The 27,704-nt window shown below is 44.9% G+C and overlaps 1 protein-coding gene across 2 annotated transcripts in view; it reads right to left on the reverse strand.

Moving 5' to 3' along the window:
* NT5DC3 (5'-nucleotidase domain containing 3) overlaps positions 1 to 27,231 on the reverse strand; it is a 49,552-nt gene extending 22,321 nt beyond the window's left edge. Inside the window, exons 1-4 of one of the 2 annotated variants that reach the window (XM_036298627.1) lie at positions 26,911 to 27,231; positions 17,143 to 17,327; positions 5,073 to 5,147; positions 4,333 to 4,388 (exon numbers count right to left, since the gene is read on the reverse strand). In XM_036298627.1, the coding sequence (XP_036154520.1) occupies positions 4,333 to 4,388; positions 5,073 to 5,147; positions 17,143 to 17,327; positions 26,911 to 27,127 (533 nt within the window). In that variant the 5' untranslated portion in view covers positions 27,128 to 27,231. The remainder of the gene's footprint in view (positions 1 to 4,332; positions 4,389 to 5,072; positions 5,148 to 17,142; positions 17,328 to 26,910) is intronic. The other variant, XM_036298628.1, reaches the window with a different exon arrangement.
* Between the last annotated feature and the right edge of the window lie 473 nt (positions 27,232 to 27,704).

Raw genomic sequence — 27,704 nt, forward strand, 5'->3', positions numbered from 1 at the left:
ACTTAGGAGTTTAATACTTTCCCAGACCGAGCTCGTTAAGCTCATTAAGGAGCTCGTTAACTCAAATTACTCTATCAACTCAATGCAAAAAATCGGCCAAGAGACAGCTGGTATCTCAAAAAACCCGTTAGTCGGGACACTGGTAAGTCAAGGCCCCACTGTACAAAAAGTAAAAGAATTCTGCGGGGTGGGTTCTCAGCCTCCACACTGGGCCCGACCGCGTCCTTCCGAAGCCACTGCTGCCTCTGAGCACGGACACAGGAACCTGGGCACACAGCTGCATCCTTAAGGCGTACGTAACTAAATGCCAGCTCAAAAGCAGCCAAGGAATCAGCCTGCTCCAGGGTGTGTAAACCAGCACTGAAAACTACTTTACACACCCATGTGGTTATGAGAAATACAAGGGTTAGGAGCACAGATCCGAACCAGTCTGCCTGGGGTTCAAATACCACCTCCCTTAATTACTAGGGGTATTTACTACCTAGACAAGGAATTTAACACTTTGGGTCTCAGTGTCATTTTAAAACTGAAACAATAATAGTACCTACCTCCTAGTGCAGTGATGGCGAACCTTTTGAGCTCGGCATGTCAGCATTTTGAAAAACCCTAACTTTACTCTGGTGCCGTGTCACATATAGAAATTTTTTGATATTTGCAACCATAGTAAAACAAAGATTTATATTTTTGATATTTATTTTAGATATTTAAATGCCATTTAACAAAGAAAAATCAACCAAAACAAATGAGTTCGAGTGTCATAGGTTCGCCATCACTGTCCTAGTGTTACTGAGAAGACTAAACGAGTTACTGTATATGAACAGTAATTGGTACATGATAAGGGCCTGTGATGGGAACAACCCTAGCTTTTCACAAAGGTTCCAGTTAAGAAGTGAAACGTTGGGTGCAAAATTGGACTGCAGTGGAGAGCAGTGTGCCGCCTCCCCTGCCCAGCGGCACTCACTCCCACAGCCCACGACATAAAATGCCGGGGTCCAGCCCCAGCGGGTCCAGGGGTCCCCAAAGGTGTGGACGGAGTCGGCGAAGAAGGAATGACGTGGAGGCAGCGTTCAGTTGATCAGCAGCCTAGCCAGGATCTCCAGCCAGGATCTCCAGCCAAGTTCTGGTCTGGATCTCCAGAGAGGTTCTGCTTCAGATCTCCAGCCAGGTTCTGTCCAGGTTCTCCAGCCAGGTTCAGTCACCAGGTTCTAGTCAGGTTCTCTTGCCATATTCTATAGTCAGGTTCAGTCCAGGATCTTTTGCCATGTTCTCTCGCTAGGTTCTGTCTCTAGGTTCTGAGGCCAGTTTCTGTCCAGGATCTTTTGCCATGTTCTCTCCAGCGAAGTTCTTCTGTCTCTAGAGAACGTTCTGTGTAGGTTCTGTGCCTAGGTTCTGTCTCTCTTGGTTCTGTATTCTAAGTTCTGTGTTCTAAGTTCTGTGTTCTAAGTTCTGTGTTCTAAGTTCTGTCTCTTGCTGTCTAGTTACATCTGTATTTATACCAGTTGATTCAATCCTATCAATCTCTATTACAAAGGTTAGGGCGTTTCTTATCTCCATTCCAGGGAGTAAAGATTATGTAGCTTAAGCATGATTGTTCATAGTTAAAGTGATTAATTACCCGCCTGGCACTTAGTTAAGAGGTTTTATTCCCTCCCTAACTTCAGGGGAAAATCCCTACCTGGGGAAACAACCTTTCTCAGAGACCTTGGTTAAAACACATAGTGCCAAGAAGGTGAGCAAACATATTAAGAACAGTATGCCATATATGCCAGGTCCCTTGAAACAGCAAGGATGGACCCGCTCCCGGCAAATTCCCCCTTTTTTATTTTTTAAAAGCAGGCATTAAAAAGAAAAACCCGAAATGCTCTCTTGTATCCATTTTAAGAGTGGAATGGCGCTTTCCGCTATTACCTGAGTCCTGATCTATCACCCCAGGGAGAGCTTGCCAATCCTGCACTTTCCTGGGGTGGAAAGGCTGCAGTGGGGTTAAGGATAAGGCTCCTTGGGCCTACCTTCTCCCATGCCTCTACATTTACCTTTCTGGCACCTTTCCTTCCTCAGAAAAGCATGGACATATTTCTTGTATAAAATGTTCCATCTGACTGGGAGTAACCTTAACTCCTCTGCTAGCAAGCATATGTGTTAAAAGATCAATACGGAGTCTTTTTTCTTTAGACTCAGTATGGCACATCTTCTTAATGTAAAGATCAATACAGAGTCTTCTTTCTTTGGACTCAGTATGGCACATCTTCTCAATCTAAGTTCTGTACTATCCACCTTCTTACCCTACTTATCCTCTATAGGGGGGTCTGCAGTACCCTGGTGGAGTCCTATCCGTCCTGAGTGTGGGGGTTCTCAATGGGGGGGCTTACCTAAGGGAATCCTGTTCCAGGGGTTCCCAAAGGTGTGGACGGAGTCGGCGAAGACTATCCACCCTATTCCTACGGTGAAGTCTGATCCGTCCCGAGTGTGGGGCGCTTACCTAGGGGTCCCTGTTCGGGCGCCATATGCCGGAGTCCTGCCCCAGCGGGTCCAGGGGTCCCCAAAGGTGTGGACGGAGTCGGCGAAGAAGGAATGACGTGGAGGCAGCGTTCAGTTGATCAGCAGCCTAGCCAGGATCTCCAGCCAGGATCTGGTCTGGATCTCCAGCGAAGTTCTGCCGTTTATTGTCTTGTTACATCCATATTTATCCCAGTTGATTTTAATCTTGTCAATTTCTATTACAAAGGTTAGGGCGTTTCTTATCTCCATTCCAGGGAGTAAAGATTATGTAGCTTAAGCATGATTGTTTGTAGTTAAAGTGATTAACTACCCGCCTGGCACTTAGTTAAGGAGTTTCATCCCCTCCCTAACTTCAGGGAAAAATTCCTACCTGGGGAAACAACCTTTCTAGGAGAGGCATCCCCTCCCTGACTTCAGGGAAAAATTCCTACCTGGGGAAACAACCTTTCTTGGAGAGGTGACCTTGGTTAAAACACACAGCGCTAAGGGGAGCAAACATATTAAGAACAGTATGCTATATACGCCAGGTCCCTTGAAACATATGCTGTGCAGATGTTTCTTTCCTGCAGCGACTGTGTCAAGCAGCAAGGATGGACCGGCTTCCGGCAATAAAATTCAACATGATGCAGCAACTGGGTCCCCTCGGCAGGTGTCTGGCCTCAGGCCGCAGAAACCGGAAGCATTCCTCCCAGCCACTCACTCATTCACGACCCCTTCTGAGGGGAAAGGGAAGAGAAGTGGTATCTGTGCCTATAGTGCTTTGGGCACCGTTCAAGCATGCTTTAGTCTGCATGACAAGCTGCCCCTAAGGAGGGCACTGGGGCCATGCCCATTTGACAGAGGAGCAAACCAAGGCTTTAAGACAGTCGAGAGCTTGCTCAAAGCCACACACCTAAGTGGTGGGGTCTGAGTTTCCACTCAGGAAGCGTGACTCCAGAGCCCACACATGGGCCCCTGCTGGTTCAGCCATATCCCTCTCAGCACTAAGGCCACAGAGACCTTCCCAGGATCTAAAGGTGGACTCCTGCCCCTCAGCTGGCTTCTCCTGCCTGGCCCCACCCATACACCTTAACACAATGGCTTATTTATCTACAGAAGAAACAAGACTATTAGAAGCCAAGAGCAAAGACAAAGACCATTTCAGGCTGAAGGGTGAGGAGAGGCCTGGAGGAGGGCTGGAATTTTAAGGAGCAGAAAGGAAGGAAAACTATCCTGGTAGGATGGCCGCCAGCATGAATAGATGTTGCAGGGAGAGAAGAGAACTCAGAGGAGAGGAATACCCCTGTTGTTTGTCCCTGCCCAGCATCCGCTCCCTCTAAGACTGATTGAAACTCTAGGAAAGAGAAATTGCCCTTCTCTCAAGCTGGGGGCATGGAAGCCTGGTAATTCCAGGGGTCCCCACACGGAGGGCCTGCCCAGAGAGAACTTACCCAGAGGGCAAGAGAGCCAAGGAATGGAAAGAGTTCTGACAACATCAATTTGGGCCCCAGAACCAGCCACACCTGCAACTGGCCTCTCAGTCAGTGAGCCAGTGCTGTGTTTTCGTCTAAGCCAGTTTGAGTTGGGTTCCAGTCACTTGCAATCAGAGTCTTAACCAAGCCAGTAAGTTAAGAAGCTATGCGTGCAAAAAGGGGAAGCTAAGCGTTTAGAGGTGATAGAAAACCGAAGAGGTGTGGGAGGCCTCTGGATTTTAGAAGAGAGGAGGGGTGGCTGAGGAAAGTGCTGTACGTACATCAGTTGAGCAACAAAGTCCAGGATGGACTCCTCTGCAGAAAACTCAGGGCCCAGGAGAGAAGGGATGACGAGTGTCGGAGCCAGGGGGCTTACTCTTACCTGTAGACAGTCCCCAGCTGGATGTAATGAAAAGCATCAATCTTCATCAAGACTGCCTTCAAAAACATAAACACAGGTAAATAATGCACAACAATTTGCACACTGAATGAGAACTCCGGGTGCCGTTATAAATTCTATCGACAGTTGTTGTTACAACAAGGAAGCAGCTGTATGTTTCTGAAAGCGTTGCTTACTGGTTAAAGCAGTGTGCAACTCACTAAAGAAATGGCCTAGCCCAGCTGGTGTGGCTCAGTGGTTGAACGTCAACCTATGAACCAGGAGATCAAGGTTTGATTCCTGGTCAGGGCACATGCCTGGGTTGTGGGCTCGATCCCCAGTAGGAGGTGTGCAGGAGGCAGCCAATCAATGATTCTCTCTCATCATTGATGCTTCTATCTCTCCCTCTCCCTTCCTCTCTGAAATAAATTTTAAAAGTATTATAAAAAAGAAAGAAAGACATGGCCAATCTGCAAAGAAAGGTATGGCAACTGGCTCCTCCTCGCACCAACAAGGACTACTGGAAATAAACAGTATGTCCCAAATTGCTGAATGCATTCGTGCTTTTCTAATACATGGTCTCTTGAAAAAGCCTTTATCCAAAGACGTTTTGAAGAATCCAATTCTGTGGCACCAAAGGACATGAATTTAAAATCAATGTATGTGTTTGAGCAAAGAAAAGCACCAGGAGTATATTGTATCCAAACACCGTTAAATGAGAAAAACATGAGGATTAAACCTACCCGCTGCACATCATAATGAAGTCCACGAATTGCAAAATTTGGGTCATATTCATACTTCCTGATTTCCGCGGGATACTAAGAAAAAAGAAAGAAACCAGTTTTAGCTAACAAGGCACTAGTGGGTTCAAGGTAGTGTCCATTTTGGTCCTTGTACAAAGGCCGAGGTGGCTGACACACTCTGGTGGAAAGGTAGGATCAGAGGGGACGAATCGCACGCATCCCTCTGCTTCTGGAGGCAGCACTTCCGGCCCCAGAGCCCTCCACAGGCAGAGTCTCATCCCTCCAACTTCTCTCGTCTTTACTGCCCCTCCCCTCCTTCCCTCTGCCCCTAGACTCCCAGACCCCTGAGACCCCTGCTTCTACCTCCCTTAACACACTGTCAACCATCCATTCTGCTCAGATTGGAGCACCTCCATGTCACAGCCCTCGGATGGCCCATTACCAGGTTTTGTGAAGAGACCCCAGCTGAAAACTTTTCAGAGGGGCCCCTCCACGTAGCTTCCACTGCATCTCTCATCTGGTCAGCAGGTCACTCGCTTGCTCACCTTCCATGGGCTGGAGGGACCGCAGTGTCAGTGCAGCGTCCTCCCCGCTCAGGCTCAGAGGGGCACTTCTCAGCCAGTTACCACTCCAATGCTCTGACTCAGAACAAATGTGGCTTTTGGAGGTAGCTCAGGTCCCCCTGGTATTTCCTGGTTATTAAACTGTTCCTCCCAGCTCCCTCCTCATCCAAGTCTTTCCCTCCTGCCCAGTCTCAGCATTGGAACACCAGCTACCCCACTGACAGCACCAATGTACCGGGCACCGCAGGCCCTGCCATTCCCATTTCACAGATGGGGCATCAGAGACACCAGATGAAACCACCGGGCCTGGGCCACACAGCTGGGGAGTGGTGGGCGGGGAGTCAGGCTCGGCCTCTGACCCCCCACACTCTCCTCCCTCAGAGCACAGACCTGCAGGATAGAATAGGTATTCTTGAGTCTAGAGAGGCTGTGTCACCAGGATCTTCCAATCCCTATGTAAACTGCTTAAGTAAAAACCCAGGCGCCTATGCCAAAGCCGGTTTGGCTCAGTGGATAGAGTGTCAGCTTGCGGACTGAAAGGTCCCGGGTTCGATTCCGGTCAAGGGCATATACCTGGGTTGTGGGCACATCCCCGGTGGGAGATGTGCAGGAGGCAGCTGATCGATGTTTCTCTCTCATCGATGTCTCTGACTCTCTCTCTCCCTTCCTCTCTGTAAAAAATCAATAAAATATATTAAAAAAAAAAAAAAAAAAAAAAAAAAACCCAGGCGCCTAATTCCTGCAGTTTTAAGAATGCTTGTGGCCACAGGGAACACCTCCAAACTACACTTCCCACAATGCCTTAGGGCAACAAAGACTACAAACAGTCCCTCTCCCTGGGCAAAATGTGGGTTCATTACACCGAGTACAGGCATTAAAATTTCCAGAATCCTGGAGGAGAAAAATGATCCATAGACACGTCATTCTGGAGCCAAAATGTCTCAAAATAAAGCAGAGCTCTGGCGGACTGAGTGCCACTGACACGCCTGTCTGGCACAAACATTTCTTCAACTACACGGAACTTGTGAAAAATGGCATAAACAGAGCCATTTCTAATGTAGTTGGGGCCACCATCCCAGAGGAACTACCTTGCATGTCTTGCTCCTTAAACATCTGGAATATTTGACTTGGGCAAGATAACCTTTGGACCAGGCCAAACCAACACTGTCTTCTATACAACTGACAGGAAAGCAAACCTGACACAATAACAGAGTCACAGACATTCTTTAGAATCAGTACTGTGTATAGCTCAAGAAAAACAGCTTAATACAACTAGTGAAATTGAAGCAGTAATCAATAAACTCCCAACCAAGAAAAGTCCTCGACCAGAGGGCTTCATAGGTGAATTTTACCAAGCATTCAAAGAGGAACGAACACCTATCCTTCTCAAACTATTCCCCAAAAACCAAGAGGAGGAAAAACACCCAAGCTCATTTTACAATATTCTAATTCCAAAACCAGATCAAGACACTACAAGGAAAGAAAATTACAGGACAATATTCCCTGATAAACATAGGGATGCTGTTCATTAGCAAACCAGATCAAACAATACATTAAAAAGATCATACACCATGATCAAGTGGAATTTATTCCAGGAATGCAAGGTTGGTACAATATCTGCAAATCAATCAATGGGATACACCACATAAACAAAATGAAGAATAAAAACCACACAATCTGCCCTAACTGGTTTGGCTCAGTGGAAAGAGCGTCGGCCTGCGGACTGAAGGGTCCCAGGTTCGATTCCGGTCAAGGGCATTTACCTTGGTTGTGGGCACATACCCAGTAGGGAGCGTGCAGGAGGCAGCTGATTGATGTTTCTAATTCTCTATCCCTCTCCCTTCCTCTCTGCAAAAAATCAATAAAATATATTTTTTTTAAAAACACACCATCTTATAAACAGGTGCAGAGAAAAAGCATTTGATAAAATCCAGCACCCATTTATGATAAAATCTCTCAGCAAAGTGGGAAGAAAAAGTACATATCTCAATATAATAAAGGCCATATATGACAGACTCACAGCCAACATCAAACTCAATGGGCAAAAACTAAAAGCATTTCCCTTAAGATCAGGAAGACAGGGATGCCCACTTTCACCACTCTGATTCAACATAGTACTGGAAGTCCTAGCCACAGCAATCAGACAAGAAGAAGAAATAAAAGGCACCCAAATTGGAGAGGAGGAAGTAAAACTGTCATTCTCAGATGACATACTGTATATAGAAAACCCTAAAAACTCCACCAAAAAGCTACTAGATCTAATAAATGAATTTCGCAAAGTAGCAGGATACAAAGTTAATATTCAGAAATTAGTGGCATTTCTATACAATAATGAACTATCAGAAAGAGAAACTAAGAAAACTATCCCAGCCCTGGCTGTTTTGGCTAAGTAGATAGAGTATCGGCCTGCGGACTAAAGGATCCCAGGTTCGATTCCAGTCAAGTGCACATGCCTGTGGATTGCTGGCTCAATCCCCAGTAGGGGGCGTGCAGAAGGCAGCTGATAGATGATTCTCTCTCATCATTGATGTTTCTATCTCTCTCTCCCACTCCCTTCCTCGCTGAAATCAATAAAAAGGTATTTAAAACACAATAACAACAAAAAGCTCTGCACAGCAAAAGAAACCATCAACAAGATATATGCATAACCCATAGACACACATAGCAGTATGGTGATGACCAGAAGGAAGGGGGGGAGGGTGAATAGGTGGAGGTGGGCTAAGGGGGGAAGATGGGGACATCCATAATAAAGTCAACAATAAAATTAAAGAAAAAAACAAAGAATAACAGCTTATTATCACCAATAGAACTTTTTTTCTCTATTCATGTAATTATTTCCCTTCCTTTCTCACAAATCCCCTTGCCTTCACATCACAATAGAAACACTATTTGGGTTTCTGCCTGAATCAATTCTTTCTTCTCAAATAAATGCTTGTTGCCTCTCAAACAAAACACACAAAAAAACTAGGCAGTGATCAAGAAACCGCTTTGCAAGGCTGCACTGCTAACTTTTCAGGGCCAAAGTCACATTGGCGTGAGAACATTTCCCGGTCCCACCAGGCTGAACCACATTCAGCAAGTTTTCAATTCAAGCTGCAAAAAGCGCTGACTCAAATATCACATTTAGGCTCATTTATCTAACACCTACCTCGCATGCCAAGAAATCACTACGTGATAGTTCCACTCATGGGCGTTCCCAAGAATTCAGAACACTGTGCACAGTTCATACACACACACACCCAGCACCCAGCACCCAGCACACACATCATAGTCCTGCTAAACCCAAGAGAGGCAGCAGCAATCTACGCCGCTGCAGTCTTCCTTTAACTCGGGAGGGACAAATAAGGGACAGGAGGGAGGTATTTAACTTGTTACTAAGACAGGGCTTTTACTGAGCCATGTGCCACACTGTTCTAGGCACTTTCTGCGACCTGATTTTATTTACTCCCCCGGAAGAAGGGCACCTCATGTCCGTTTTCCTGTTGAATAATCTGATGAGCCTGCCCAGGCTCACACAGATCAACAGAGGTCAGGCCAGGTCCACCCCAACTACCTCACCATCAGTTCTGAGCCAACCCCTAGACGCTGGTGACAGCAGACCTGCCACCTCAGAGGCGCAGTGAGTTTGCTGAGAGGACATGCGGTGACGAGGTGGTGCTGTCTGTTTTAGCTGAGAGGTGCGTGAATGAGAGAGTGTAAAGTCTGTACATGGACTGCTCAAAAGTCTGGCGGCTCCTTTCTGAAACAAGGCTGAGCTGGGCTCCCTCGGTCGCTCACTCACCTGGGCCTATCTGTCACTTTCGCTGTTTCTGGAGCCACTTGTGATAGACCACAGTCAATGGCTGGAGAACTGACAGAAGCAGCTGAAGGAGTCTCCACAGGACAACATCCGATGAAGAATAGAGGCCCCTGGGCTGCGGGACCAGGTGTCAAATTCTAGTCCTACGGTCTGCTATCTGTGTGACCTTGGGCAAGGTCATCTGTCTCTAAGCTTCGATTTTTCTCATTTCTAAGGTAAGGATAACAAGAGTCTTACCCACAGGAAAGCAGAGAGGACTAGGTCAAAAGATGCCTGTGGGGGGTCAGGACAGCCTCCTCCCACACATAGTAAGTGCTCAAGAAAACGGACTTGTTTCACAGGATGGGGAACCAGGAGGCCTGGGCGTTGAGGCCCACCCACTCCATTAGCCTCTGCAGCTCTCCTGGAGGACTCTAGGTGAGTCACAACCTCTCCAGGCCTTTTCCTTCAGATGGAAAATGAAATGGTGGGACGGGATGATTCCACTCCTGCCCCTAAACTGTAATTCCCCACACAAGCAGCCAAGTCCCCAGTGTCCCCATGATGGGCTCCTTTCTAACACACACATGCACACATACAGACACACCACATGCACATAAGCACACACCGCACACACACGCAGTCTCACACACATGCACACACGCACGCACACACATAGGCAGCATCTCTAGGAATAGCCGGTCACAGCAATATCCGGTCAAGGGAAGCCAAAGCCGCTCACATGAGCTGGAAGGCCACATTCTCTCCAATGGCCCATGGCTAGATTTTCTGGACCCTTCAGGTTAGAAACTTTCCATCATCCTGAAAAACATGACTCCCCCAACCTGTCACGAAGACTACTGGTATCCCTAAAAGCAGGAAGAAAAATAAAAGATAGAAGACTGTCACTTGGGTTTTTCATTAAAACATCTTTCTTAGGCCCAGTCTGGTTTCCTTCAGTGCCTGGATTTGTTCCGATTTCGGGTGCAATCTGGGCAGGGTGGTGTGTGCAGACAGAGAAAGGTCAAGGTTTCCCCCTGAAAATGCTACAGAAATGTCCCCTCCAGCTTTGAGGAGAGTTAAGACTAAAACCCTGCGGAGGACCCAGGAGTGCCCGCATGTGCCATTCCTACGAATCTGCAGCTGGGCCGCGTGCCCTTCCTGGCTAATCACAGAGCTCTGGGTGCAGCCAGTGACCGCGACGCCACAACGCGCCTGTGAGTTCCTGAGGGCCAGGTGCCTGTAAGTACATCCACCTTTCGGAGGTCTCAGTTTGCTGTTTAAAGGAGCCTAAATTCTGAGTCTAATTAGAGGCAGGGCAGAAGGGCATAAGAGCAAAGCTCTCCAAAATCCACACAAACCAGGTGAGGGCAAATGACCGGCATCAGAAGGGCAGTTCCACACCGAGCGAGTTCCACATTGAGGGATTCCACAATGACGTCAAGTATTTACTGAGCACGTACTTTGTGCCAGGGCCTGGGAATACAGCCATGAACCAACCAACACAGTCTCTGCCATGAAGAAGTTTCCAGATAAGCAAACACATACAATTCCTGGCCTGGTGGTGATAAATACTACAAAGAAAAGGCAGTTCAAGGGTTCAGAAATCTAAGAAGAAGGAAAAAAAAAGATGAGAAGCAAAGGCTCAGGCTGCCTGGGCCAGGACTGACTTCCAAAGCAGAGGCAATGGCAAGGACAAAGGCCTCAAGGCAGGAACATGTCTGAGAGTTCGAGGAGCAGCAAGCAGCGGGTGTGACTAGAGCAGAGTGAGGGCAGATGGCAGGAGAGGCTGGTGAGGAGGCCTTCTGTGTCATTCCAAGGTGGGGTTGAGCCCAGGAAAGACGTGATTAATATTTAAGGGCTCATTCTTGCTCCCAAATGGAGAGCAGTCTCAGGAGCAAGAACAGAGAAGCAGGGAGACCAGCCAGAAGGCCACTGCGCCGTGGGGTGGAGGTGAGAGTGGTGGCCGTGGGAGAGGTGAGAAGTGGATGCAGTCAGGACACACGATGAATGAGTATCTTCTGAACGAGTGAAAAGAGAGCTCTCAGCTGCACAGAGTGACAGCCTCCCAAAGAGCACAGCATGGGAAGGATGGGACAGGGAAACAGGGCAGGGACATGGAAGCACAACCTCCATCAGGCGGTCAAGGTCAACATCACAGGTAAGTCATGTTGCTGGCCTGCACCCTGGATAAGATGTGGTGATGATAATGGCACTTTACCTCTGTGGTCTACCCGCCCCAAACCCCTAACCCCATCTAACCATAAGAAAAACATCAGACAAATCCCAAGAAAAACATCAGATAAATCCCAAGAGAAGGGCATCCTAAAAATTACCCAACTAGTACTCTTCAAAACTGTGCAAGTCATCAAAAAACAAGGAGAGGCTAACCGTCAAGGCCAAGAGGAGCCTAGGGAGCCATGAGAACTAACTGTGACGTGGGTCCTGGATGGGATCCTGGAGCAGAAGGACACTAGGGAGCAACTAAGGAAATCTGAATCAAGTAGGGACTTCAGTTAATAATAATCATTTTTTTAAAATATATTTATTTATTGATTTCAGAGAGGAAGGGAGAAGGAAAGAGAGATAGAAACATCAATGATGAGAGAGAATCATTGATCGCCTGCCTCCTGCACACCCCCCACTGGGGATCGAGCCCGAAACCCAGGCATGTGCCCTCGGCCGAATCGAACCTGGGACCCTTCAGTCTGCAGGCCAACGCTCTACGCACCGAGCCAAGCCGGCCAGGGCATCACAGAGTTTCTTACTGGAAATCCAGCAATAGGGTGTTTCTAGCCCAGGGTTCTTACCACTGCGAAAACAATTCTTTAATAGTAATGTCCTTTGCCCTGGCTTTGGCCTAAATCTGGAAACGTCAGGCTCACAATATTTGAGGGATTCCCTGAGAGTTGTCCACATGGTTATGTGGTTTGGTGACCGACGACATGGTGAATAATATGACTGGGTCTGGACCTTGTTTCTTGTACGGATGTCATCCATAAATAAAAAGTTTGCTTCTTTTTTTCCCCTTAAACTTTGTGGCTTTTGATTCTTTTATTTTTTTTCTTTATTGCCCTGACTAGGACATTCAGTACAATGTTGAGAAATGGTGAAAACAGACATTCTTGCCTGGCCCTAAAACTTAGTGCAGTGTGGGAGATTAGTTGTAGGTTACTCATAAATGCTATTAATCAGGTTAAGGAAGTCCATTCATTCCTAGTTTACTAAAACTGGTTGTTGTTTTTTATTCTTATGATCATTGCATTTTGTTAAGTTCTTTTTCTGCATATATTGAAATGATCATGCTGTTTTCCTTTATTTTGTAAATGTAAGGAATTACATTGATTTTCAAATGTAAGACCAATATTACACTCCAGGAATAAGCTATATTTGGTCCTAATATATTTTTTATTTATTGTTGATTTAGTTTGCTAATATTTTGTTAAATGTTTTTGTCTATGTTCAAGAGAGTTATTATAATTTTCTTTTCTTATAATGTCCTTGGCTAGTATCAGGGTTATGCTAGCTTCATAAAGTTAACTGGGAAATAGTCCCTCTTCCTCTGTTTTCTGAAAGAATTTATATAAGATTGGTATTATTACATTTTTAAAATAATGGGTAGAATTCACCAGTGAAACGATTTCAGCCTGGAGTTTTCTTTGGGGAAGATTTTTTAATTCTTCCCACATAGGTAGAGATTATAGGGTTATTTGGATTTTCAATTTCTTCTTCTAACTATCTAGGACACAAATTCTATTTCAACTAAAATTTTAAATTTATTGCATAAAGTTGTTCATAATAATCTTTTATTATCCTTTTAACGTCTGAAAGATCTGTAGTGATGCCCCTCTTTCGTTCTTTGTGTTGTTAATTTGTAATTTTGATCATTTGATCATTTGATCATTTGATCATTCTACCCAAAGAATATATTCATTTTATTAATCTTTCTCAAAGAACCAATGATTTTCTTTTCTATTTTATTAATTAATATTATTTTTATTCCCATATATTTTGGCTTTAATTTCCTCTTCTTTTTCTAGCTTCTCAAAGAGATCAACCGAAGGACTTGTATGCATGCATATAAGCATAACCAATGGACATAAGACACTGGGGGATAGGGGAGGCCAGGGGATTGTCAAGGGCGGGGGGGGGGGGGGTGGAGGAGACATATGTAATACTCTTTGTAATACTTTACACAATAAATAAATAAATAAATAATAAAAAATAAAAATCACATGAAGGCTTAAACTCAACAAGCTAAAGCAGTGCTGAGAGGGAAGTTTAGAGCTTTACCTACGAATATTAGAAGAGAGAAAAAATTTAAAATAAATGATTTGAGAAGCTAGAAATAATCATTTATTAACACTGGGTCTTCGCTTGTGACAAATGTACCATGGAAATGTAACACGTTAATATTAAGGGAAACCAGATATGGGGTATACAGTCAGGAGCTCTCTGTATTACCTTTGCAACTTTTCTGTAAACCTAAGACTCTTCTAAAATTAAAAGATTATTTAAAAAAACAAGAAAGAGAGAGAGAGAGGGAGAGAGCGAGGGCCCGCAACATTTGCTGCAGAAATCAGAGGTGAAATACAGAATGCCAGGGGTCACGGCCAATGTTAGGCTTTAGACTGAAAAACTAGGTGAACATCACTGCCAATTACTGATTGAAAAACACAGATGAGGGTGCAAATTTAGGAGATGAAATCAAGAACTCTTCTGACACTCCCCTCCTATCTCTCCCTCATGGACATATGAAATGAGGGTACAATTATTACCCAATCTTTTCTACTTCTATCTTTGTGTTTAAGAGAGAGAGAGAGAGAGAGAGAGAGAGAGAGAGAGAGAGAGAGAGAGAGAGAGAGAGGAAGGAAGGAAGGAAGGAAGGAAGGAAGGAAGGAAGGAAGGAAGGAAGGAAGGAAGGAAGGAAGGAAGGAAGAAAGAAAGAAAGAAAGAAAGAAAGAAAGAAAGAAAGAAAGAAAGAAAGAAAGAAAGAAAGAAAGAAATTAAGGAGCTGAAACTTTTACATTTGCTTTTTGGGAAGATGCTAAATTGCCCACTTCCTGTTCTATTACTGTGCACTCAAGCGCAGATGTCTTTCCAACTCTATAAGCACACATAGTCTTTTGGCAGGAACAACAGCACCAAAGTCAGTGCTTCTAACAGCATCTTAGAAGAATCATTTTCAAATCCAAAGCAAAAGAAAAAGCTGTACAAGCATAACTGACTCTATTAATATGCCTGTATAATTAGTGTTATATTTCTTTTATCCAAGCAACAAACATACATAATAGAAGTGAAATTTCATGACCTTAAATCTAGAAGCTTTTCTAATCATAATCATTGCAACTTTTTTTCCCATCTATCATTTCAACTCTCTTTCCCCACAAGTTTCATAAATTTTTTATTTTCCTCAATTCTTAATTTTCCTGAATATTTTATTTTCCTGTGAACAATAAACCCATGGGGTAGAAATGTGGGGTTATTAATCCCACAAGGGGCAACATGACCTAAAGGAGAAGACATTTGCGCCTTGGAAATGGACAGATCTAAGCCCAAATCCTGGTTCTGCCCCCTACTGGTCTCGTGGCCTTGACCTACTGGCTTAACTCCATCAGCCTCAGTTTCCTCAACCGTAAAACAGAGACAGTATCTATATGCAGGGCTGTCATGCAGATGAGAAGTGATAAAGGCAGGATCTGTTCTAGAACCTGGGCTTTTGGTACCCAGCAGACAAGCAGCAGACGGTGCTGTTAGCAACGACTTAGGTTTTGTGAGTGGTAACACAGTCACAGCATATGGCCTGGGAGTAGAACGCCAGCACCCAGCCACACCCCTTCAGCTCAATCTCCCAGTGGGGTAGAGAAATGTTATTGAATGGCAAGTGGCTGGATGGGCTGACATCTGGTAAGGGGGACATAACTAAAGAAAGATGGCCGGTGGCTTAGTGGCAGAGGTCAAGTTATTTTTGGCAAATACCATTTCTGCATTTTAAAATAGGACAAGATGAGTTGCTTATTAAATCCACTGATAACCAAAAGCTGAAGGGAATAAACTGCATCAAATGGTGAGGAGTCAAAGCTGATAGAAACTTTGGCAGTATTAATAAAGGTATGGTATCCACAATCAGGGAGGTGATGGTCTCCCTCTATTCCACACTATCAGACCCCACCTGCAGTAACATCTCCAGTTCAGGGCATCACATCTGAGATAAATAAAACAGAGCACACACAAAGGAGGGTGACCAAGATGATAAAAAGAACCCATGGAAGAATCTCCCCCAAATCAGAACTGTCTCCCTGAGTAACAGAGATACAAGCGGTACTTCATGGGATGCCATGGGGGTTCTCCAATGACACGAGCCCAGATGACCTCTGAGGAGTCTTCTCATCATGGTTCCTGAAATGTGTACTCAACCCAGACCAGAGAAACACATCCTAGGTTTTGAGTGTGGGGTTTTTTCCTTCCTTATTCTAAGGTCTCAACAATACTACGCACCAGAAGACATTCAAATATTCTTTATAAAAGAACACAATTCAGTCAGTGATGAGGGTAAAAAATTGTGTTGTATAAGCCCTGACAGTTTTCTTTCTTTTTTGTAATGCAAGTGCCTGACTTAAGGTTTGACTTCCAAGTCACCCATTTCAAAGAGGCATCCTCTTCAAATCTGGAATAAACACACCACCAGCCACAGGATCGAGAGCCAGGCTGCCTCCCCTTATAGCAGTTCCTTTGTTTTAGAGATCATGGCCAATTTCAATAAATGACCATTTGGGTTACTTGCTTGTGTTCTCTTCCCGTGCTTTAAAACCGGCTCTTATATTTTAGATTCACCACTAAAAAGTGAGCCCAGGACACTCTCGGCCCCCCTACCCTCGACCCAAATAAAAGCGGAACCCAGGCCCATGCACACATGCCCTCTCTCTGCCTCCCACCCCGCTGTGGGACCCCAGGTGTGTGGTATAATTTCCAGGTCTTTAAATAATAAAGCTGTATCTTTTAGAAGTTTCCTAATGGCTATTGCTAAAGGGTGTCTTGCAAGCGTGATAACCATAAGGCTGGTTCAGTCACAACGCTGGTTGTGGACAGGCTGGGACCAGAACAAAGCGCAATGCCTCTCCTTTGAAGAATTCCTTCTAATCAGAACTCAGCAGGCTGCCACATCCTCAGACCTCAGGAGAAGCTATGTCACTGCTCTGCGAGAAGTGAGAGCTCAAACACCTGCAGGTGAGTCTCCAATTGCAGACACGTAAAAGTTCGAGTATACAAAGTTTCAATTATGCAAGATAAGTTCCAAAAATCTACTATGCAGCATGATACCCATAGCAAACAATATTGTACTATATACTTAAGAACTGCTAAGAGGGCAGACCTTATGTGAAGTGTCCCTACCACACACTCACAAATAACAACAATAATAATAATAATAAAAGGGGCAGGAGGAGACTCGGGGAGGTGATGGAGTTTATGGCCTTGATGGGGGTACGGGTTTCACAGTTGTATATTTATCCCCAAACTCATGGAAACGTATACATTGAATATGTACAGTTGTTTAACATGTCAATCACAACTCAATAAAGTGGTTAATGGAACAGAACAAAATCTGTTCATTCATTCAGCCGCAATTTTTTAAGTGGCACCTGTGTGCCAGGCACCAGGTCAGGTCAGCCACGGCTGTTCTTCACACAAGAGGGCTGGGGAGGAAGAGCGACATGTCCCTTGCTCTTACCCGGTGTTCATTGATGAGAAGGTCCCGAGCAGCGTTGAATATCAGCGTGTGGAGGTGCTTTGAATAAAACACCAAGGTGTAGTCATAATCAAAGCCATAGATCTCAATGTCCGACAGGCTCATCTCATTGTTTGAGAAAATGGCATCCGGATTCAGCAAATTGCTCATGATTGAAGGCACCAATTCTGGAAGTAAAGAAAAAAGAAATGCATTACGCCACGTGATAAATAAGGGTTAGTTTCTAAATGAAACGAGCGAACAGAGTGATCCGGCTTCACCTCGAAGACATGACGCTGAGTGAAAGAAGCTGGTCACAAAGGACCACGTGTGTGTGATTCCATTCACAGGAAATGCCTGGCACAGGCAAATCCATAGAGAGATTGGTGGATGCCTAGGACTGTGGGATGGGGAGAAATACAGTGAGTGCTAATGGGTGTACAGAGTTCCTTTCTGGAGTGATGAAAATGTTCTAAAATTGATTATGGTGATGGTTGAAGAGTAGTTGTGAATATACTAGAAACCTGAATGGGAGACAGTAAGTGGGTGAATTGTATGGTATGTAAATACTATCTTAACAAAACTGCTCTTAAAACAGAATATTAGCTTCAATGTCATAAAAAGATTTGTTTTGTTTATAAAATAATACAGGTCAGATACAGATTTTGAAAGATAAACAGACAGATAATTAAATTTAAATATCACAAATCATGTCATCACCCAGAAAAAAAACTACTACCAACCTTTGTATTTGCTGCCAATATGGTTGTAAGTATATACTTTACATAGTTGACCTCACACTGTGTATACAGCTCTGTATTCTGCTCTCTAAATGTAATGTTCTGTGATGACTATACTCTCCTATATTACAGACTTTCTGAGAATATAACGTTAAATCATTACAAAAGATTTGAGTATACTGTGCCAAATCAACCTATTATTCTATGTTACACATTAGGTTTTTTCTATTTTAAGAAAATAACACTGGAGTAAGAATCTTCATATATTAATCTTTACCATTCAGATTAGTTCCTTCATATGGCTAATTAGAAATGTGGTTAGCCCCAGAGTCCCCTGCATCCAACAATAGTTTAGAGTTCATTTTTTAAGCAGGTCTATCTCAGTAAGGGTAGTTATTTCATGACTTGTACACTTTCTTGGAGCTTTTCCAAAAAAGTCATTTTACCTTACAATTTCCACGAGTCCACTAGACCCCTTTAAAAAGCAAAAATGCATTATGGGATGTTTAGTGATCTTATTTTACCAAAATCTTAAAACAGTTGCTATTTTATCACTGCAGAAGTTATTCATCATTACCCATCGATCATCCCCACCTATGATTTTAAAATAACTACATTAAGAAAGGAGAATGACAGGTGGTTGTCTGAGATGGTACAATAGTGAAATAAATCCCATTGCAACATCAGTCTTCATTTTCCTCGGCATGACCCTAAGTATTGCATCATCTTCAGGAAGTCTGAAGATACCATCTTTGCAATGGAGAACAGTGCTTTTTTTTTTTTTTCCAAAAATAAAATAAATTCAAGTCTTCATAATTTCAATGCTTTAGAGTCCATGGTGCTTCCCTTTTCCCTTTTGCTCACTTCTTTCTGACTAGGAATAGCCCACCTTACTCACTTGCGTTCCAAGGGTCACCTGAAATACTCCAAAGGTACTAATCTAGCAGGGTGACCACTCCACTCGGGACAGTCCAGCAGCAATTCCGAGCATCCCAGAAGGTCCCTCGCAGCTTCGCGGCTTGGATCCCTTAGAAAACCTAACAGAAGCTATAGAATCCTCTCCCCAGAAAAATGCACGCAGATTTTGCAGAAATTTTCAGGGAGATTGACCCCTGAAGCCTATTCATGGTCTCCAATTAAGCTGTCACATTACACTAACTTCAAACTAAGCCTTTACATCCTCACACAGAATTTCCAGGCTAATGAAGGCAAGTGTATGAATGAGTGAGTGAATGAATGAATGAACAAACGAATGAAGGAACAAGTGAATGAATTGCCCATTGACAATCTAGATGTGGCTCACTCTACTGAAAACCCAAACAGTCATGATTAACTAATTCCATTTCTTCATTAATTTTGATAAAGAAATGAATGAGACAATAACCTTAGTGTGGTTTTTTTCTTTTGCAAATAAAACCAATGTGAGGACAGGAAACAGTAACATTTTAGAAACCTGAGGGTAGCCCGTTGACATGAATTAGTCCTGAGGAAGGGAGAAGCCAACAGTTCCACACTCTTGGGCATCTAACACCCAAGACTTTCTGGCCTTACATAATCAGATGATGCTATTTTCTGAATATGGCCACGTGACACTGTCCGCACGAAGTTAGTAAAGCAGGGATCACTTACAGTGTGCCTAAAAGCTCTACCTTGGCAAATCAACTTTCCAAGGGAAGTTCTAACAGCCTGTTTAAATAAGAAGTTTATATTTAGAAATGGCCTTGGCAATGAAGCCCCTCTCCCTTTCTACTACCTGAGAAAAGAATATGTAAAGCTCTCAAGGAAACACGACCAAGATGGAAAATCACTAATAGCCAGCACATCTCCGAAAGCTGCTCTGGAATTCCTCACCCCTCCCTCCCCCCGCCCGCCCCGCCACCACCCACCCACCCCCCACCCCCGCCCTCCGCCACCCCCCTGCTGGACTGAAAGTGTATTACTCACATGAACATCATCACCAGAAAACTTGGACGTTTAATTTATCATCACTCAAAATAAACAGAGGAACATCAGAGGCTTAAAAGGGATGGCAACACGCCCTGCAACCCCTTAAAGAAGTGCTAAGAATAAGACCAATACTTACAAGGCAAGAGAAAAGAAGGCCAATCACTCATAAAGAGAATGAGCAGACTAAACTACAGACTCTAAAATATAAACGGAAGGCTCTTGACTAGTCAGTTATGCACTTTCCCAAAGAGGAAACAGGACTGGGTAAGAATTTAGAATGTGAGTTCCTTTTGCACCTAATGGGTGATGACAGCAAGACTATACAACTGTACAAAGAAATGGAGAGACAGCTCTGTTACTCTAGCCAGAGCCAGGCTCCCACACAGCCACCCTGAGCTGGAAGCCGAGAGCCTTTCAGGGGGCAGTGTAGCAGGTGGGACACCCACTGGCACACGCCCGTCAGCTTCCAGTTTTTCATCTGCTCATCCCACGGAACGCTGGGCAATGTGGTGACCAAACTATAGCAAAACACATAAGCTGTCTGGGGGGGTTTGTTTACTCATTTTTATTGTAGTAAAATTGCATAAATAAAATAACCAGTTTTAAGTATACGGTTCAGACCTTAATTAAGTTCATTCCTATTGCCGTGCAACCATCAGCACACTGGTCTCCAGGAACTCTTTTCATCCTGCAAAATTGAAACTCCACACCCATTAAATTACAACTCCCCATCCCCCCACAACTTCAGCCCCTGGTAACCACCACTCTACTCTCTATGAATGTGACTGCTCCAGGTACATCAAGGGAATCATCATATATTTTTTTTCTGGCCTATTTTACTTAGCATAATGTCCTCAAGGTTAATCCATGTCATAGCATGTGTCAGAATTCTTTCCTTTTGAAGGCTGAATAATATTCCATTGTATGCATATGCCATATTTTGTTTGTCTATTCATCCATCAATGATGGGCACTTGGGTTACTTCTACCTCTTGGCTACTGTGAATGATGCTGCTGTGCACACATATCTCTTTGAGCCCCTGCTTTCACTTCTTCAGAGTATATACCCAAAGTGGAATTGCTGGATCATACAGTAATTTTTTAAAATACATTTTTATTGATTTCAGAGAGAGAGGGAGAGACAGAAACATCAATGATGAGAGAGAACCATCCATCAGCTGCCTCCTGCACACAGCCTACTGAAGATCAAGCCGGAAACCCAGGCATGTGCCCCAGCCGGAAATCAAACTGTGACCTCCTGGTTCATAGGTCAACACTCAACCACTGAGCCACGCAGGCCAGGCTGAAGTTCAATTTTTTTGGTAAGGCAAACCACAATCCCAAGAGACCTATTTCATGAATATTCATAAGTATTCAAAAAAGTTTATGAATTAGTTTATATTTACTAAAGATGCTTCAAATTCTCTTTTAAAAGTCCCCATGTAGATTGAAAATAAGGTTTTAAAAGTATATAGGTTGAAAATATATGAGGAAAAAAAGTATAGGCCGGAACCGGTTTGGCTCAGTGGACAGAGCGTCGGCCTGCGGACTGAAGGGTCCCAGGTTCGATTCCGGTCAAGGGCATGTACCTTGGTTGCGGGCACATACCCAGTGGGGAGTGTGCAGGAGGCAGCTGATCGATGTTTCTCTCTCTTCGATGTTTCTAACTCTCTATCTCTCTCCCTTCCTCTCTGTAAAAAATCAATAAAATATGTTTAAAAAAAAAAAAAAAAAGTCCTCATGTAGATTGAAAATAAGGTTTTAAAAGTATATAGGTTGAAAATATATGAGGAAAAAAAGTATAGGAACTTTGGTTCCTAAGGTGAAGCAGTATCTACATTTCAACGACTGTCTCTGTGACAAGTAAACTCAAGGTTCAATATCCAAATTTGAAACCTTTCTACTTCTCATCTGTACCTGCCAAGGAAAAGACAACCCCACTTTAGGTGATTTTCTCTTAGAAAACATCACACATTCAACTTCCTTCTGTTGAGAAAGGCTTGGGCAAAGGCCAGACAGTTTTGCTACTGCCACTTGCCTGAAAAGTGTGGGTTTGTTCTGATGCAATTGATATGTTAGGGAACAGTCTGACCATAACACAAATTTCACGTTTATATTTAGAATGCTACATTTCCTGCCAACCAATGTTGTTTGGTATGGTTGTGTCCATTTAATATCCTTTCTGCTAATTAGTTATAGGAAAGGAAATCAAGACAAGCAGAAAGTGTGGCTTGAGATACAGACAACTCATAAGGTGTGCTACTATAAGACCTTAGAGATTTATTTGGGGGTTTGGGTTTTTTTTTTCTCTTTTTGTTGTATTTATTGGAGTAGCATTGGTTAACGAAAGTATATAGTTTTCAGGTGCACAATTCCACAACACAGCATCTGTACACTGTATTATGTGTTCAGCACCTCCCCCCACGTCAAGTCTCCTTCCATCACCATTTATCCCCCAGACCTTAGAGATTTAAATACAACTACTGATATTCTTAGCCAGAAACTGTTTTCTCCAGCATCTCCAATAGCCATTCCATTGTAAATCACTTTTACTTCTGCAACAGTCCCATAACAGATCTCCAGATGTCCAAGGTGTCCTTTTCACTATGAGGGTGAACATATGTGGTCATCTGCCCAACACACCCCAACCCTTAGACAAGAAATGACCCTTTGCCACCTCTGAAAACACAAATTCTGAGCTCTTCTGGGACCCTACCCCGCCCCTCCATCCCTAGTCCTTGGTCCAGAACAGAACACGTGACTCATGCTGGACCACTCCTAGGGTCCTACCTCCTGGGTACTGCCTTAATCCAGGCTAAACCAGAGTCCATCCATTATTTCTGTGTCTCTCCTTTATAACTTTATGGAGGTACCAATGATGCATAACAAATCACACATCTATATAATAAAAACCCGGTGGTCGTAACGCCATAACGACCAAAGACCGGTCACCAGGAGGGACTTGACTCTGGGTCCCACACCGCGCCAGGTCTGGGTCTCGCGTGATTTCACGTGCTGGGCTTCTAATAGAGTATAAACTTAGATGGGGTTTGACATATGTATACACCGGTGAAGCCATCATCCCAATGAAGATAATGAGCATATCTAATGGCCCCAAACATTTCCTTGCACCCCTTGGAATTCCACCCCTCCGTCTCTCCTGCACCCCTGCCCATCCCCAGGCAACTGCTGTTCATTTTATCAGATTTGCATTTTCTAGGATTTTATATAAATGAAACCATATAGCATGTACTATTTTGATAAATTGGTTTTCCCACTTACTAAACTCTCAGGAATTTTTGCAATAAGCCTTACTGCACAGCTACTGTGTGCCAGACACTGTATGGGGCACAGTGCAGAGATTATAAATAAAAATAATGGCAAAGCATAAACTATAATGAGCAATATCACATCACAGGCAGTGAGAGAGACCAGGATATGGCACTCTGACAGGTGGAAATAAGTGGAACTAACACAGGGCTGGGCGTGCCCCCAGAGAAGGTGGCAATTCAAAAGCTGTACTTATTGCATTTATTAATCTAAAAAGAGGCCTGCCTTTTTTTCACTAGCTTAGATATTTTTGCATCATCTCCAGGGGAAATCAATCCACGACAAAAAGAATTACTTATCTGAATAATGAATAATGCATATGACAGTTATACTACTCCCACCAAAAGTTAAAATTATAACCCTTACTACTCTGTAAGTAATACCTGTAATTGACTGCTCTGTAGAAATTCATTATGCTTCCCAAAGTTCGCAATATAAAACTACATGCAACTACATTTGACATAAAATTATATATAGTAATGGTTTAATGATAACTTAATCTTAAGAATAGCCATCTAATAAAAAAAAATTAAAATTAAAAACCTTAACTGCTCAAAAGGAAAACTTAGAAATAGCCCTATCAAAAGATCAAACAGAAGGCGTTGGTGGTATAGTGGTGAGCATAGCTGCCTTCCAAAAGATCAAACAGTAGGCAAACTATCAAGAATTTGTCATTGAGGTGTAGAGGACATAGAAGAGATATCAGTGCCTCCCACGTGCCACGCACAGGACACTTCTCACTCGTTATCTCAGTTAATGTCCCAGAAATTCCATGAGGTGAACACACACAGGGCAGGCCAGGGAGGAGGTTGAAAGATGCACACAGCATGCGACGTGACAGGAAATAACAGGCCACATGCAAATACATCCATCCCTTTAAATGATGATTGCACGTGATTTCGCAGAATTCATCATTTTAGAATAAGTTTTCTCAGTCTTGGCACAACTGACATTTGGGGCTGTACAATATTTGCTGTGGGTGGCTATAGGATAGCGCAGTGGTTCTCAACCTTGCTATTGCTGCGACCTTTTAATACAGTTCCTCATGTTGTGGTGACCCCCAATTTCATTGTTACAAATTGAACATAATTAAAGCATAGTGATTAATCACAAAAACAATATGTAATTATATATGTGTTTTCCCATGGTCTTTGGCGACCCCTGTGAAAGGGTCGTTCGGCCCCCAAAGGGGTCGCGACCCACAGGTTGAGAACCGCTGGGATAGCGGCACCCTTGGCCTCCACCCACTAGAGGCCGGCAGCCTCCCTGTTCTCCCAGGAAAGGTCTTCAAACATTGCCAAATGTCCTGGGAGGGCAAAATGCCCCCCACCTTCAACGCTAGTTGAGAACCATAGGGCTACAGGAAATTTCTGCTAAACGTTATAAACCAAAGTTTCTTTTCCTAAAAATACAAAGAACCTTTTCTTGAGCTGAATTGTATACAGGGTGCATAAATATTACACTTCTAAAAATCTCAAGTTAAAAAAAAAAGAAGAAATTCCAAATGAGGGGCATTCTACAATGTGACCAGCACTCACCTTTCATGGTTGGACTCACTCATTCCTGGACACAACCCTATGACGTTAGTGCTACTGCCAGCATCCCATTTTACAGATGAGGAAATGGAGGCTTCGTGGCATCCCCAGGGTCTCACTGCGTACAAGCAAGTGGCAAACCTCACCCACAAAATAAGGAAGACAAAATGTTTGCCCAGTTTCTTACAAAACTAAATATAGAATTACCATTCAACCAAGCAATGACATAGCATTTCGAGAAATGAACACATATGTTCTTTCACAAAAAAAACTTGGACCCAAATTTTACAGCAGCTTTACTGTAACAGTAAAAAACTGGGAGCAACCCAGATGTTCTTCAGTGAGTGGACTGTGGTTAAACAGGGTTAAGCTGAGTTACATCCATACCATGGAATGCTTCTCAGCTATTCCACACAACTTGGATGAAACTCCACGGAATTATGCTTAGTGGGAAAAAAGCCAATTCCAAAAGATTACATACTGTATAATCCCATCTATAGAACATTTTTGAAATTATAAAATCTTAGAAATGGAGAATGCCCCAGGAATTAGAGAGAGCATAAGGAAGGAGTGGCTATAGTTATAAAGATAATATGAGGGATGCTGGTAGTAAACTGTTCTTTATCTTGACTGTGGTGCAAGACATAAGAACCTACAAGTGCTAAGACTGTATAGAACTAAATACACACATAAGTACAAGTAAAACTAGAGGACTCTGAACAAGAGCTGAGAAATGTATCAATACCCATATACTGGTTGTGATAATGTACTATTTATTGCTTTGCAAAATGTTACTATTAGGAGAAACAAGGCAAAGAATATGCCAAATTCACTGTATTAATTCTTACATCTGTATATTGTAAATATACAATTCCTTCAATTAAGAGTTTCCATTTTAAAGTCTTCCCTGCCCCAAAACTGGGCTACATGGTCTACATTTCCTTCGCTGAAAAGCTGCAATTTCCAATGTCTCCAAAGCCAGTCCTTTTTCCACCATGGCACACAACCACTTCAAAAACCAACGCAAAACTAACTCTGAGCAAAGGAACACTAAGAAAATGTGCCCCGTTACACAGCATTCTGCATTGCTGGCCACTTTGAGTTCCCTCGGAAAAGTATCCCAATTGCTTTCTTTCATTACCGTGACTTCTAGCCAAAAAGTGGAAAACATGATTCTACAGGATGTTTATCTCCGTGTGCCCTTTCTACCCCCCTCCTCAAAAAATCTGTTAAACTTTCCACTCTAAACCTCCCTTGAAAGAAGCAGCACCAGTATCACTGGCCCTTGGCGCCGGTTCCCAAATGGTCAGCTACTCCTGCAAGGCAGAGCAACGCAGGAAATAAGACAGTGGGTGAGGCGCTGAGGCGGATCCCAGGCAAGGTGTGACGGCGGCCAGGTTCCTTAAATTTGAGTCTCACCCTTCCCATCTATAGAATGGGGATGTGGCATCTCCCCCGGGTAGGTGCGGGAAGAATTCAGGGAGACAGTCTATGTGGCTGGCACTAATATTTCCTCCTCCTCTTTCTCTCTCTCCCATTTCCCTTAGTAACAGCGGAACCAGGCTAATTTTAAGGTCAGGAGACCACAACGCAGTCGCTTCCTGGGAGCCCCTCCTCGCCGAGGTTAGATAGCCCCGAACATCCCCAACCTGCATCCCCTCCTTTTTCAAACACCGCAAATCCACCCTGTCCCCTAAAACAAAGAAGGAAGCCAGGTTAGCCTCCGGACACTGTCACCTGCCCCGCAGTCGCGCTCCAAAGTGATCTGCAGTCCGTCGGATTCCGGCTGTTACTATTATTAGTGTTTGTCCCTAACAATACCTAACGGTGCGCGGGGGTGGCCGTCTCCCAGGCGAGGTCGGTGAAACCCCCGGGGGAGCCCAGAGGGCTCCCGATGCAGATTTCCGACTAAAAATCCCAAGAATTTATAAAACAGCTTTCCAAATGGGAGGAAGGCAAGAGTTGTAAAGTTTCTGCAGGCGCATTTTTCCGCGTTTCCCAGAACAGTAATGAGGAGGCGATGCTGCCTGCAGCCGGGGGTGACCGGGGCGGCTGAGGGTCACGATTGGGGATCCGGTAGGTCAGCAGCGGGTCCTGCACGGGTCCGAGGATACACGCTTCCCGGCTGACCGCGCGGGAGGAGACCCGGCGCCCCAGCCCCGCGGAGAGGGCCCCCACAGGTACAGGGGCCCCCCGGGGTGGGAGGGCGGTCGCACTCACCCTCCGTGCTCCTCTTCGCCTCCCGGTAGCGCTCCCACAGGTAGCGCTTCATGTCGGGAGCGGTTCCAGGGGCCGTGCACAAGGGCCGTGCGTGGCCCGCGCGCAGCCGCCCCCGGGCCGCCGTCCCGCAAACGCTCCGCAGGGCTGCTGCCGCCGTCCTCGCCCGGGCCCCGTGGGCCATCCCTGCCGCCGCCGCCGCCGCCGCCGCGGTGGCCATGCCGGCAGCCGCTGGGCTACGACCCGCACCGCGGGACGAGAGCTCCGCCCGCGCTCAGCCCTGCGGGCGGGCAGCACCCTGCGTCTGAGCGCGTGGCGGCGCGGCCCAGCCCCGCGGCCGTGGTGGGGGCGGAGCCTGTGGGGCGGGCCTGTGCGTGTGGTGGGCGGGGCCTGGCCCATCCTCAGGGGGCGGGGCGGGGCGGGGAGGGGCGGGGCCTGGGCATCAGGGGCCAAGAGCCAGGTAGACCGCAGTCACTTCTTGACCCGGCGCCGCCCCGAAGTGGCGGTTCAGATGGGCGCAAGCAGGTTCAGACCGGGATCACGAGGAAAGGGATGACTTCTGGCCGCCCTACTAACCGTGTCCCCGGCGCCGACCTGATCCCGCACTCTGGCTGCACTGACAGTGCCTCTGGTCCCCACTTGCAGGAGGAGACCTCTCTCCACATGAATGGCCTCTGAGTTCTGGATCTCCCCTGGATTGCGGGGGTGAGCCTAGAACGCCCCCGGATCCTCCCAGTGCTGCCCGGGAGAGGGCAGCTGGGCCGAGCCCCCACACCTGGGCTGATGTGCTGGAGGGA

Source organism: Myotis myotis, unplaced genomic scaffold (assembly GCF_014108235.1).
Source record: "Myotis myotis isolate mMyoMyo1 unplaced genomic scaffold, mMyoMyo1.p scaffold_m19_p_3, whole genome shotgun sequence".
Classification (NCBI taxonomy): Eukaryota; Metazoa; Chordata; class Mammalia; order Chiroptera; family Vespertilionidae; genus Myotis; species Myotis myotis.